This window comes from Acinonyx jubatus, chromosome C1 (assembly GCF_027475565.1).
Source record: "Acinonyx jubatus isolate Ajub_Pintada_27869175 chromosome C1, VMU_Ajub_asm_v1.0, whole genome shotgun sequence".
Taxonomy (NCBI): Eukaryota; Metazoa; Chordata; class Mammalia; order Carnivora; family Felidae; genus Acinonyx; species Acinonyx jubatus.
In genome coordinates, this window is record NC_069381.1 from 7,924,409 (window position 1) to 7,936,474 (window position 12,066).

The 12,066-nt window shown below is 57.4% G+C and overlaps 1 protein-coding gene across 1 annotated transcript; it reads right to left on the minus strand.

Annotated features, from left to right (window-relative positions):
- Positions 1-3,495: 3,495 nt before the first annotated feature.
- Positions 3,496-7,581, minus strand: SRM (spermidine synthase). The gene is made up of 8 exons (XM_027060428.2): positions 7,301-7,581; positions 6,572-6,692; positions 5,962-6,054; positions 4,984-5,137; positions 4,356-4,439; positions 4,118-4,263; positions 3,910-4,032; positions 3,496-3,803 (listed from the first exon to the last, which is right to left on the minus strand). Exons 1-8 carry the CDS (start codon positions 7,465-7,467, stop codon positions 3,783-3,785), a joined length of 909 nt encoding a protein of 302 aa, XP_026916229.1. The 5' UTR covers positions 7,468-7,581; the 3' UTR covers positions 3,496-3,782.
- Positions 7,582-12,066: the final 4,485 nt, after the last annotated feature.

The window sequence follows — 12,066 nt, forward strand, 5'->3', positions numbered from 1 at the left end:
CCAAGGCTCAGGGGCAGTCAGAACACTTGTTGAGTCTAAACATTAAAACTTTTTTTCAGGGGCGCCTGGGTGGCTCAGTCGGTTAAGCATCCGGCTTTGGCTCAGGTCACAATCTCACGGTTCATGAGTTCAAGCCCCTCATTGGGCTCTGTGTTGACAGCTGGGAGCCTGGAGGCTGCTTGAGATTCTGTGTCTCCCTTTCTCTCCTCCCCTCCCCCACTCACACTCTGTGTGTGTCTCTCTCTCTCAAAAATAAATATACGTTAACAAAAAAACCCTACTTTTTCAGTAGTTATTGTTTCTCAAAAGAGTGCTATGTACTTTCTGGTATAAATCATAATGAACAAATGCATACTAGGTATGTTAATATTTCCTGTTACTGAACATTCCATTGAACATAATCATGAATGAACTATAAATTATAATGGGGCAGTTACTAGGGTCTCATAGCAAAAAACTGGTTAGCATTCTGTCCAGACCCTCATGAAGTATATTGAGTCCAAAGATCTTAAAAAGAGCTCTCAAGATTTGGTAAAAAGTTCGGGGCTGAACTGGCGATGAATTTATTAAAAATCAAGACAATGTGAGGGGCGCCTGGGTGGCTCAGTCTGTTAAGCGTCAACTCTTGATTTCAGCTCAGGTCACGGTCTCACAATTTGTGAGTTCAAGCCCTGCACAGGGCTCTTCACAGACAGCGTGGAGCCTGCATGGGATTTTCTCTCTCCCTCTCCCCTTTCTGCCCCTCCCCTGCTAATGTGAGAACACACACACACACTCTCTCTCTCTCTCAAAATAAACTTAAAAGAAATTTAAGCAGATGTGAAACACCCCCAGGGGAAGTGAGGTGTGCAGATGAAGTTGGTCTCCTGTCCCAGCCGAGAGTGACGTTTATAGAGCTGTACTGGCACCCGTGCTGAATGTGGCCCCAAGATGATCGTTTAGTTGTTGAGAGTGTGGCCGGGTCAGGGAAGGGAAAAACGAAATCCTCAGCTTCCCTAGTGGAAAGTCAACAGATTATGACTGAAGCTGCCACGCTGAGAGGCTCCAGGATGCTCCAGACGTGAAGGCAAAGACCAGAAGCCTCGGCTGAAGAGGTACACGTGGCCGCCTCTGCGAGAAGTGCAGTGGCCGAGGAGGCCCGCTATTTTCCTTCCAAATGGTCCACCTACTGGAATCCTTACACCGGCGCAGGGCTAGTTTTGATAAATAAGTAAACTTCAAAGCTACGGGGTGCCTGGCCGGCTCAGTCAGTAGAGCATGTGACTCTTGATCTCAGGGTCACGAGTTCAAGCCCCGTGTTGGGCATAGAGCTTAAAAAAACCAAAAAACCCCAAACTCAAACAAACAAAAACAACAAACCAAAAAACAAAACCCCAAAACGTCTTTATCCGCCATGCCACAGAGGGGGCGTTTGTGGCCCTCTCCGGCATTTCTGGGGCCTCGGGGCTCAGGCCACGTCTGCACTGAATGCCCCCCTTCTGCTTTGGCCCATTAGTCTGTGTCTACATCACACCCACCTCGATGTGGGGCCCAGTGCTAGTCCCTAACTAACGTGCACCCCTTCAAGGAGGCTTTATTAAAAGTTGGGTAAGTGGAGGGATTTACGCTGTGGACAACTTCAACGTCCAGGAGAGGCATTCTTGTTTCCCGATGGCCTCCCTCTTTCTACACCTTGGGGCCTCCTCTCCTCTTTCTCTGCCCTGATAGGCGATCCTGATTGTCACCTACTCAGCAAGCACTGTGTCACCTACACCCCTTAATAAGCCCGTCATGGGTAAGGGCTATGAATGCTCCCATTTTACAGGCAGGGTAAGCAAGTCAGGAGCGGAGTGGTTCAAAGCCACAGAGCCAGCAGGAGGCAGGGTTGAGATTCAGATCCAAGTCCAGAGCCCCTGCCAGCAGCATCCCTCGGGTTAACCTTGGGACAGACCTTCCTGGAGTCTGGTAAGATGGGCTGGGGCAGGAGGCGCCCTGAGAGCAGAGGCCCGGTGATGTCCCTGCTGGGGCCCGAGGGTGCTTGGGCTGAGCTGCAGAGGCATGTGGGGCGGGCAGAGTGGAGTGGCTCTCAGAAGGCCAGGTGCCTGGTACCCCCCACCGTGTGCTGACTAGATGTGTGGCCCTGGGCAGCATCTGCCTCTCCCGGGCGCAGTACCTAACAGGCAGCTGTGAAGGTTTAAGGAACGAAGACCTGTGCTGGGTCAGGGCTTTGTAATTGGCCACCGCATCTTCTTTTAACGGACACTCTGCCTTGCGGCCCAGACTTGTCGTGACGCCACCCGGCCTCCCTGGGAGTGGGGAGACCTGGGGGAACAACGCCCATCCCCAAGCCTGGGTTTCTGGCAAAGTTAGCGATCAGGTGTCAGAAGGTGGTCCGGGTCCAGTGAGGGTGTGGGGTTGGGGTGCGTGGAGCCCAGAGCAGGGAAGTGACCTGCCTGCGGCCGCTCAAGGAATTATCTGTGCAGCTGGAGGCTTGCTCCCCAACCCCGTGATGACTGCAGTTCCAAGCCCCTGAAACTGTCGGGTCTGGGGTAGCTGCCCAGGGCAGGTGCAGGTCAGGGGGGTGTTCTGGCATCCTTCCTCCCTGCTGGAGCCACTCCCTTGTCACCGCCCTGCCAAGTCCCCTTCCAGGTCAACTCATCCTCTGGCAGTGCCTCTGTCGAGGGCGGAGAAGGCGGTTGGTGAGGTCGGCTTTTCCAAGGAGCAGGGCTCTTTCCTGTAGACCCTGAGATGGGGGTGGGCTGGAGGCCTCCCCCCTGAACCTGCACCGTGTTGTGGCTTCTCTCGTACCAGCAGAGCCTCAGTGCAGGTCATCGGGAAGGGTAAGGTGCCTGGGGCAGAGGATGGAGGTTCAGCACCTTGGAGAGGGGACAGTCCTGCGCCCACAGTCCTGGTATAGCCACCCACACCTGTTTTCTCAAGCTCTCTCAACGCTCGGGGGAACTTCTGGGAATTGACCACAGCACACTCACGGGTTGGCAGGCAGGATCGGAACCTAAGTCTGAATCCTGAGCCACGTTAGGGCACCTGATGTGCTTACACAGGCCCAAGTAACCGGACCCCAAGCATGCCCCAGCCAGCTGCCTGGAGTCATCTCCAGCTTCCCCACCCCGATCCCCAGGATGGCACCTGACAAGCCTGTGAGTGACCCAAATTCTTCTGAGACGACAAAGCCTCCGAGTGGCCCCGCCATGATCTTGTCAGCCCCACAGCCCCGGCCCCAGGGGTCTGTCACCTCTGTCCTTGTGGTGTTCAGTGAAGGAATGACTAAGGCAGTGTCTCAGGACAGGACACATGCGGGCCCAGTTTGATAACTGCTGTGTCCCCCGGTGCCTGAGGTCGAGGGCCAGTCCAAGGCTACACAGGGAGGGCGTGGGGCAGACACCTAGAGGCCCGACACTGGGGCCGCCTTGGAGCCTGCTACACAGGAGTGTCCAACCGTGGCTGAGGTGGCGCCCGCCTGGGCCCACTCAAGATCGGGGGACACACGATTCAGACTTTGTTATAAATACACGTGTTTGGTGAGTGAGGGTGACAGAAGGCGGAGAAGGTGCCATACACAGCTGCCATAGGCTTGGAGGCTGAACGCCACATTGAGAGAGACAGACAGTCCGCCCAGCGGGGCAGGCTGGGCAGCATTCCGGGGCCTGTAACACTTGCTTGGTGGGCGCGCCGGTGGGGCAGGGTCGGGGGGGGGGGGGTCCTGTCCAGGGCTTGTCACACCCGGGCGCCCCGGAGGCTCCCTGGCCTGAGGTCCTGGGCAGCACGGGCAGCGGTACCTGGGCTCAGCTCACGTCATTCAGGGCCTGGGGGGACAGAAGACCTCGTCAGGGGAGTGCTGGGTCACGTGGGGGCTCAGGAGGACCCTCGGGAGGCCCCGGGCCCCCCTGCCCGGTCCTGCCAGCGGCTCACCTTGCGGGCAAACTCGGGCAGGACGAATGCTGCCTGGTGCACGTCGGAGTTGTAGTATTTCAGCTGCATCTGTTCAACCTGCTTCCGTGTCAGCTGCTGCACGGGCTTCCGGAAGTCGGTGCCCTGGGGGTGGGGGACGGGGGCGTCAGGGAAGCGCCTTCGTGCCCACCTGCCCCCCCTCCTAGCCCCAGGAGGGAGCGCAGCTCACCGGATTTTTGCTGCACAGCATGAAGCCTATCTGGCCGCTGGGGTAGGTGGGGATACTGCAGTAAGCGTAGGCCACCACAGGGAAGAGCGACTTGCAGAACTGTCGCATCTCCTTGATGAGGTCCAGGTGCAGCCACTGGCACTCACCTGTGGAGAGAGCAGGGCAGTATCAGCGCCGGCAGGCAGCGCCCCCCAACACTGGAGGACCCCCGCCCCGCCCCCGACGCCGGCCTGCTCACCCTGGCAGCAGAGGACGCCATCATCCTTGAGAGCCGTTTTCATGAGCTGGTAATACGATTCCTTGAAGAGACTCTCCGCAGGGCCTGCAGTGGTGGGGACAAGGGACAATGGCTGAGACCTCCTGAGCCTGGCTCTGGCAAGTACCACCACTGCCCCTTTACACGTTCACAGCTGCCAAGGGGGCAGGGCCGGGATTTCAGCCCAGGTCTGTGGATTCAGAAACCAACCACAAAGAGAGTGCTTTTGAGGAGCGCAAGGATCCATTGTCCGCCTGAGGAGGGCTCCATGTTTTCGTCCCATTCCTGGGCAGGGAGGTGGGGGGTTCTCATTGCCATTTTGTTGGGGGACTCTCCACCCTGGGCCCTGGTTTGAGACTAGATCCCTGCCCTGATGCTGGCCTATTAAGACCAGAGAAGAGGCTGAAGAAGAAACTTAGGCCTCAGTGGGCCAAGACCAGAGCCCCACCCTCCTCTAGGAAACCAACCTGTGAACTTTGGGCAACAGCGTGGTGTGCCTCTGCTGAGCCAGGGCTGGGTTGGGGAGGTAGCAACCAAGACAGGAAAGACGCAGGACCCCCGCCTCTGGACAGTGGCTGCCAGGGGGGCCCAAGGCCCATCCCTCGCTTACCCATGGGGTCTGAGGAGTCAGTGATGATGACATCGAAGGCATCCTGGTTCTGTTTCATGAACTCAAAACCGTCACCCACGTGTAGGGTCAACTTGGAACTGGAGTAGCCCACGGCCATGCCCGGCAGGAACTTCTTAGAGACCCGAATGACGTCCTGAGGAGGGAGGAGGGACCGGGCTCTGCCGTGGGGGTTGGAGGCCCTCCAGCAGTCCCTCTAATCGCCCGGTCACTTGGGCAAGCCATTCATTTTGTGGAAACCCGGCTTCCACGTCTGTAAGATGGGGGGCACTCTGGTACCTCCCTCTCAGTCATGGCAGGATGGCTCCTCCCTGCTCCCCGGCCCACATCCCACTGTCCCTGTTCTCTGTCCCCAGACCAAACTGTCCCTTCTGAGTGACTTTCTTGCTATCTCAGAGGGAGGCGAGTCCAACCTCTTCCAGGAGGACCTTCCCCTGCCTCCACGTGGCCAACTGTTTTCCATCCGAGCCTCAGCTGAAATCTACCTCCTCGGGAGGCCTGCGCTGACCAGCCTTCACCCGTGAGCTCTGAGCCTGCCTTTTCCTTTCACCCCCGGCTCCCCCCACGCCTTCACCAGATCACCCTCTTAAGTCTCTTCCTCCCTGGAAGACAGACTCCAAGGGGGTGGGGACTGGACGGGTCCATTCACCACTGTGCCCCAGCATCTAGGACAATGGCTGCTGCGTACTAGATGCTCATTAAAAACAAGCTAAGCGTAAAGGGTAAACACACGCACGAGTAGTTGGAACGCTCCTGGATCTTGACTTGAAAACCAGCTTAGTCTTACTAAGAGCCAGCATTGAGGCACACTTATTACGTGCAAGGCCCTTTACTACCCAGATCTTCTACTGAATCCTCCCAACGAAGAAAGAGGCTGAGCAAGGTTAAGCAACTTGCCCAAGGGAACACAGCCAAGTCCCAGGGCGGAGCTGGGACTTGACCCCAGAGCCCAACACTCACCTCATCAATCTCACACTGGACCACGGACTCCACGGAGGAATGCTTCAACACCTCCCGCAGGACACCCCCGTCCCCACCCCCGATGATCAGCACCTAGGAGCGGGAGGAACAGTCAGAAGCAGGGCATCAGCTGAGCATCAGCCTCACCAAACAGGCTCCAGCAGGACTCAGCGGCCTGCGCCCGCACGGGGCAGATACACTCACGCAAAACCATCTGAACAGGGTAGGTTTCTCAACCCCGCTGATGCACAGACCTTATTATTTCATCTGCTACTCTCAGCAACGCTGTCCTGCCTCAGGAACCTGGCACGAGGCGTCCCCTTTTCCTGGAAACTCCTCCCAGGGCTGCTGCTTCTTAAGCTTCGGGCCTCAGTGAGAAGGGTTTGCTCCTCAGAGGCTGTGTCAGCCCCCACCCTGTGAAGTGGGCCCGCCGCCACCCCCACCCAACTTACTCCCCTTGTGCTTTGCTAACACTTTCTGACAACCATTTAGGAAGCAGCTGGGCCGAGCATGGGCACATCCATGCGCGTCGGGGCCTCCCGCACTGTTCTGCGGGACACTGAGCAGTGGGCTTCCTGTGTGGGGGCTGAACCTTGCCGAGCGGGGGTACCTTGCGTGGGTTGGGGTGGCTGCAGAGGGGCAGGTTGGCTATCATCTCCTGGTAGGAGAACTCGTCCCTCTCTGTGCACTGGATGACGCCGTCCAACACCAGAACGTTGCCGTAGCTCTTACTGAAGGCAGGAGTGACAGTTAGGGACCTGGGTCCCCTGCAGTGGGGGCGATGTGCCCCCACTAGCCCTGGGTGAGAAGGATCTCCCCCGACCTGCCAAGGGGTCCCAGGGGGGAGTACTGGGGATGACACGTGGCGAAGCTGGGCAGGCAGGCAGGCAGGCCCGCCGGGTGGGGGGTGGGGGTGGACTCGGGGTCCCGGCTCTGACGTGTCCGGGACTGACACGTGGAGCTCGGCGCGTGGGGTCGGCGCAGACTCCGACTCCCTCCCCGCGGAAGAGGACCGCCCCAAACGGCGGCCCCCGGCCCAGGGAGACGGGGAGCAGGGTGGGGAGGGCATCGCGGCAGGGGACGGGACCGCGGGAGGGGACGGGCCTAGTTCTTCAGAACTTCTGACAGTTTTGCATGGGGAGGGGCGGGGGGAGAGACGGCCGGCGGCGGGGGGCGAAGTAAAGGGCGCAAGGCAGGGGTCGGGCAGGAAGAAGGGTGGTCGGGACCGAGATTCGGGCAGGAGGAATCCCGGCTGGCTCCGGAGCAGCGGGCAGCGGGCGGTCTGGGCTGAGGGCCGCCGCAGGCGCTCGGTGGCGCGGGGCCGGGTGGGCGGTGGTACCTGCGGAAGACAAGGATATCCTGGTACCGCGAGCGCTGGTGGTGTAGCAGCTGCTCCACCTGCAGCGACAGGGCCTGGCCTGGCCACAGGCTGCACGTCTCGCGGAACCAGCCCTCGCGGATGTCAGCGGGGCCGAAGGCGGTGGGGCCGTCGGGGCCGGGCTCCATGGCGGGCGGGCGCGCTGCGCGGGGCGCGGGCCCGGGACTGCAGGCCGCGCGGAGCCGCAGCACAACGGGACCAGCTCCGCCCGCCGCCCGTGAGGCAACCTAACCCGGCCGGCGGGGCGGGGCCTGCCGGCAGGGGCGTAACCCAAACTCGCCAATGGCGGCGCGGGTACGGGAGCGCGGCGGCCCGGAGGCACCGCCCCCACCGGCGCTCAGAGCGCGCTCATTGGCTGCCGGCCCTCAGCGCGGTGTCAGTGGCTGGACGCGCTGTCCGTCGGCGGCAGCAGGGTAGTGCGGCCCGCTCCGAGGGGCCACGTGGGGACGGGCCCGGGCGGACGGGCCCAGGCAGCGGGGAGGGTTCCGGCTCTGGGCGAGCCGGGCCGGCGGCGGGGGTCGGGTCAGCGTCCGTCCCCGGGCCCCGCGCTGGCCGGGCGGTGCAGGCCCCCGGGCCCCGCCCCTTTTCCGGGGTCCGGGAGGCGCCGGGGGCCGCAGGGAGGGAGCAAGGGGGCGCCCCGGCGCGGGAGGGGAGACCGGAGCGGGCGTCTCGGGCCGGGCGCGGACCCTCCGAGCGCTGGGACGAGCGGACCGCCCGCCTGAGCCTTCGGTGTGCAGAAGCGGGAGCGGGCGGCTACACTGCAAGGCGCAGAGTTACGTTGTTGCTCCAGGGCGGACGAGGAGAGTGTAGCTCTCGCCGTGTCCCCAAATTTGGCTCCTTGTTGGACGGGACGTGTGGCTTGTCGCCAGGCGCACTGTTGTTGTTGTTGTTTTACTTGAAAAGGACCGACTTAGCTCCCTGACTTAAGCGAGATCTAGCCATTTTCTCTCCGATTCTCCTCCGACCCGTGAGCCGTGTGGCTGGCTGCTGGATAAGGCGTCTTTTTCGAAACGAGTTTCTAAATTTACGAGCAATGTCCCGTTAGAAGCCAACCCACGTATATTCAGCACCAAATAAGACTGGCACGCGAGTTTTTTTAATTTGTCTTTTTAGTTTTTCAAACAAACTGGGCTTTGCTCTTTGAAGGGGTGGGCGGGAACGTGCTGTTTTTAGGAAAATGTCAAGGAACTTATCTGAATCACATTAAGCATGCTAATTACCAAATATTACATGCTAATTGCTCTACACGCATAGGTCTTTGCACGCCAAGGAAGGGAGCTGAAGCTGGTGTAAAACTACCGGTGGCATGAGAGGGATGTCTTTTGACTGACGTTTTGTGGCCTCCCCTCAGAGGTGGGAAGCATGTTCTCTGTAACCTCAGATGAGTAACAGGCTGGTGTTTACCAGCTGGTGCAAGCCTCAAGCCTTACAGCAACAACGTATCTTGGTTGGCTCTAAGCTCCTTTTACAGGGAAGGTGAGCCAAGACAAAGAATTGCTAGGAGACGTCTGGTACAAAGCCGTTTCAGGACACGAGGTCATTCAGTAGAGGGTCGCACAGCAGGTAAGATTCAGTCAACCCCTCTGTCCAGTTACCACAGGCTTGCCTGCGTTCAGTCCTGTACTGGGGTCATGGCATTTGCCTCACAGCCTGTACAACCTCCGTCAAGACATTTGCACCCCTGAGCTCTGATCGCTTGTTTACTTCTGTGTCCCGAGGCCGACTGTAAGCTCCATGAGACTAGAGCTGGCAGCACTGGGTTACAGGCTAAGTTGATGCTGGCGGCCTGGGCCCTAGTCCAGGCCCCTTGTAGTCAGCTGTCGCGGCTTTCTTCCAGGGACTGCACAGCTGAGACCAGACAGGGGCCCTGGCATTCCTGGGGCACTGCAAGGTCAGGGGATGGGGGGAGTGGAAGATCAAGTCCATCCCATGCCCCCTGTGAGCTGAACAAAGCTGCTCCCAGCATGCGTATCCTCACAAGAGAAGGAACATAAATGACATCTTATCGCCTCCTGTAGAGGAAGTGAAACCATGGTGTCCGCCTCAACACCAACAGGGAATGGGATCTCTGGGATGGTGTGTATAAGCAGTAGCTCAAACCTTCCAAGTTCAAAGAAGACAAAGGCCCTGAATAAAATACAGGCAGAAAAGTCCCTAGATGTACAGGACCATGATCCATCCCATAAATGCCACTCGACTTCAGATCACGAGGAGGAAACGCAGTGGTTCTGCCAGAAGTGGCCATATTGTGGAGCCCAGTTATTCAAAGCAGGTGGGGAAAACCAGGACGGAGGCAACCAAGGTATAGCATGAAATGTTTCCCCGAATTCAGACCAACGTGCATTTAAGATTCCGTTGTCACGTGTCACTGTCTAGCGGGTCAACTATCCCAACCTGTTAAAGTGTAGATAATGTGTAAAAAGAGGGAGAGGGGAGAGGACAGAGGTGGGCGACTGGCCGCTGTCCAAGGTGGAGCTTCAGGGGGACCGCCGTGGGAAATGTATGTGTGTCTGTCACCGGAGACTTTTAGCAGCTAGCACCTGAGGCATGTTTTAGGCACTGTGTTGGCCAGGCTGACAGCTGTGCCCATGAGTGGGAATGAATTTGGCCACCGCATGGTATTACTTGGTGAAGATGTTTATGGCAAGCTGACCAAAGTGCCATAAAGAGCAGCATGCCTCCTTGAGTGAAGAGCCCTCCTCATAGATCCTCTCTCCGCCGCCAGCCCGCTGACCCTGCAACCTCACTCCTCCAGAGCCCAGGCGCAGTCCTCCGCGGTTCCAAATCACCGAGCCTTTCCTCCGCAGGCTTACCCATCCTCCCACGGCCTTGGGGATCCACGTGCTGTCCCCATGGCTTGACACATCAGTGAATGGAAATAGAGCTGTTCTCCAAACATCCCCAAGGTTCAGGTCTCCATCCCGTGGCTCAGGAGTCCTGGACTTGTGGTTTCAGGGCCCGGCCAAGTTTCAAAAACCCATCTGGGGACTGACGTTCAGGTTTTGCCAGCTCTTTTTTTTGCAAGGAATGACACTTAGAAAGACCTCAACTAGTACTACTGTTCATGGTCCCCATCTTTTTAGAAAACAAACGCACCAAAAACCATTGCCACAAAGACAAAACTAATAAAGATAATTTCCAAGTAAAGGACAAGGAATCGTTTTAGCCACGGAAGAAGCTGAACACATGGTCTTTGTTGTTCTCATTTCCCCCTTGGCCTGCGTGCGGGAAGCCCACTGCGGCCCGCTAAGCGAGGCCTGGGGCCCACCGCCCCGCTTACCATGGTGGTCCTCTGACTTAGGCCACTGTGACAATCACCCGGAGAGTTTGCCGAGCCCGGCTCCCGAGGCCGCAGCTCCAGCCTGGTTGGCAGCTGTGGGGTGGAGCCTGGGTTTCTTTGTATTACAAGGTTCTCTGGACTTTCTCCCTTCCTCTTCCAGGTCCAACCCAAATGTGCCTTTCACGAAGTCTCCTCGGGCCATCCTCAGTAGAAAATGATTGCTCACTCTTAAAAATTCCCATCTGTCCATTTTTTAATCGCAGGGACTCTGAGATTTGGGGGGAGACTGCTTATTGTGCCTCACTGTCCATTCTCTCCAAACTGCATCAGAATCCTGGACTTTTAGGGGCACGTGGGCACGGAAATGACTTTCCCAGTAGCCCTTGCTGTGGCATGTGACTATAGGCCGGCCAATGGGAAGTGGAAACGGGCAACTTCCACGTAAAGGGAGGTGGGTGTGCATCTCCCACTCCTTCCAGCTGAATGGAATGCAGATGTGATGGATGGAGCCATGGCAGGTCCCCGTAACCCATGCGGTGGAAGCCCTACGTTCCTGTTGAGAATGGCAGCGCCACACTTAAGTGCCAGAGGGAGGACTGCAAAGTTGTCCCACTAGCTCTGGACTAACTAGGACTGAGGAGAGAGGAAAAAAACATCTGCTTTGCTAAGCCACCGACAGTTTGGCTTTTCTGTTGGCTGCGACCGTTCCAGTCCTGACTAGGCCAAACATCAGCCCGTTTTGGGCCTGGGCTGTTCTTCGCTGTTCTGCCTGACTGGCTGCTCCCTGGCAGTGCGCCTGCTTTGGCTTCACGGCCCCTCAGGGGGGTCGCACACAGCCAGCCCTCTCGATGATCTCTGGGAAGAATTTCTATGAAAATATGTTCTTTAAGTAGTTGTGAAAACAAAAATGATGGTATATTTTGTGCCTTCTTGGCTTAATATCCCATCTCGATATTAAAATCAAATGGAATTCTGAAGAAGTTCAATGCTCCATTATTAAGAAGAACATAAAAATGCAAATATACATGTTCAATAATGGTGCTTAACTAGAATGAATTTTGGAATGAGAAAAGATAGAAACTTTAAAGGTGAAAAACTGCAGAAGCATAAATCCAAGTTTGGAAATGAACACACACATAGCAGAAAGCCTTTCTACCAAAGCGTGAAAGCTTATCTCTGTGTGGTAGGGTTACAGATGATATAATTGTTCTCTTTTCCTCATTTCCTACAGTGAACATGCTATTACTTTTTTAATTGGGGAAGTTAAAAAAAAAAAAAAAGGGGGGGGGGAGACAGGTACAGGGAAGAGACCGGGCCCTCTAGAGGCCACAGTTGGCTCTAAAGCTGTACCAGCCGCCCCCCACCCCTGCTCCACCCCGCCCCCTCACCCTCCCCACCCCCCACCCCGGCCCCATGGGGTCTTTACCATTTGGCTTTCACTGGCATG

Excerpts from the sequence above, each read along its gene's own strand:
- SRM (XM_027060428.2), bottom strand. The coding sequence starts at position 7,467 with ATGGAGCCCGGCCCCGACGGCCCCACCGCCTTCGGCCCCGCTGACATC. Across the intron at positions 6,693-7,300 it reads GATATCCTTGTCTTCCGCAG|TAAGAGCTACGGCAACGTTC; the intron begins GTACCACCGCCC and ends TCCTGCCTTCAG. Across the intron at positions 5,138-5,961 it reads TCCAGTGTGAGATTGATGAG|GACGTCATTCGGGTCTCTAA; the intron begins GTGAGTGTTGGG and ends CTCCCTCCTCAG.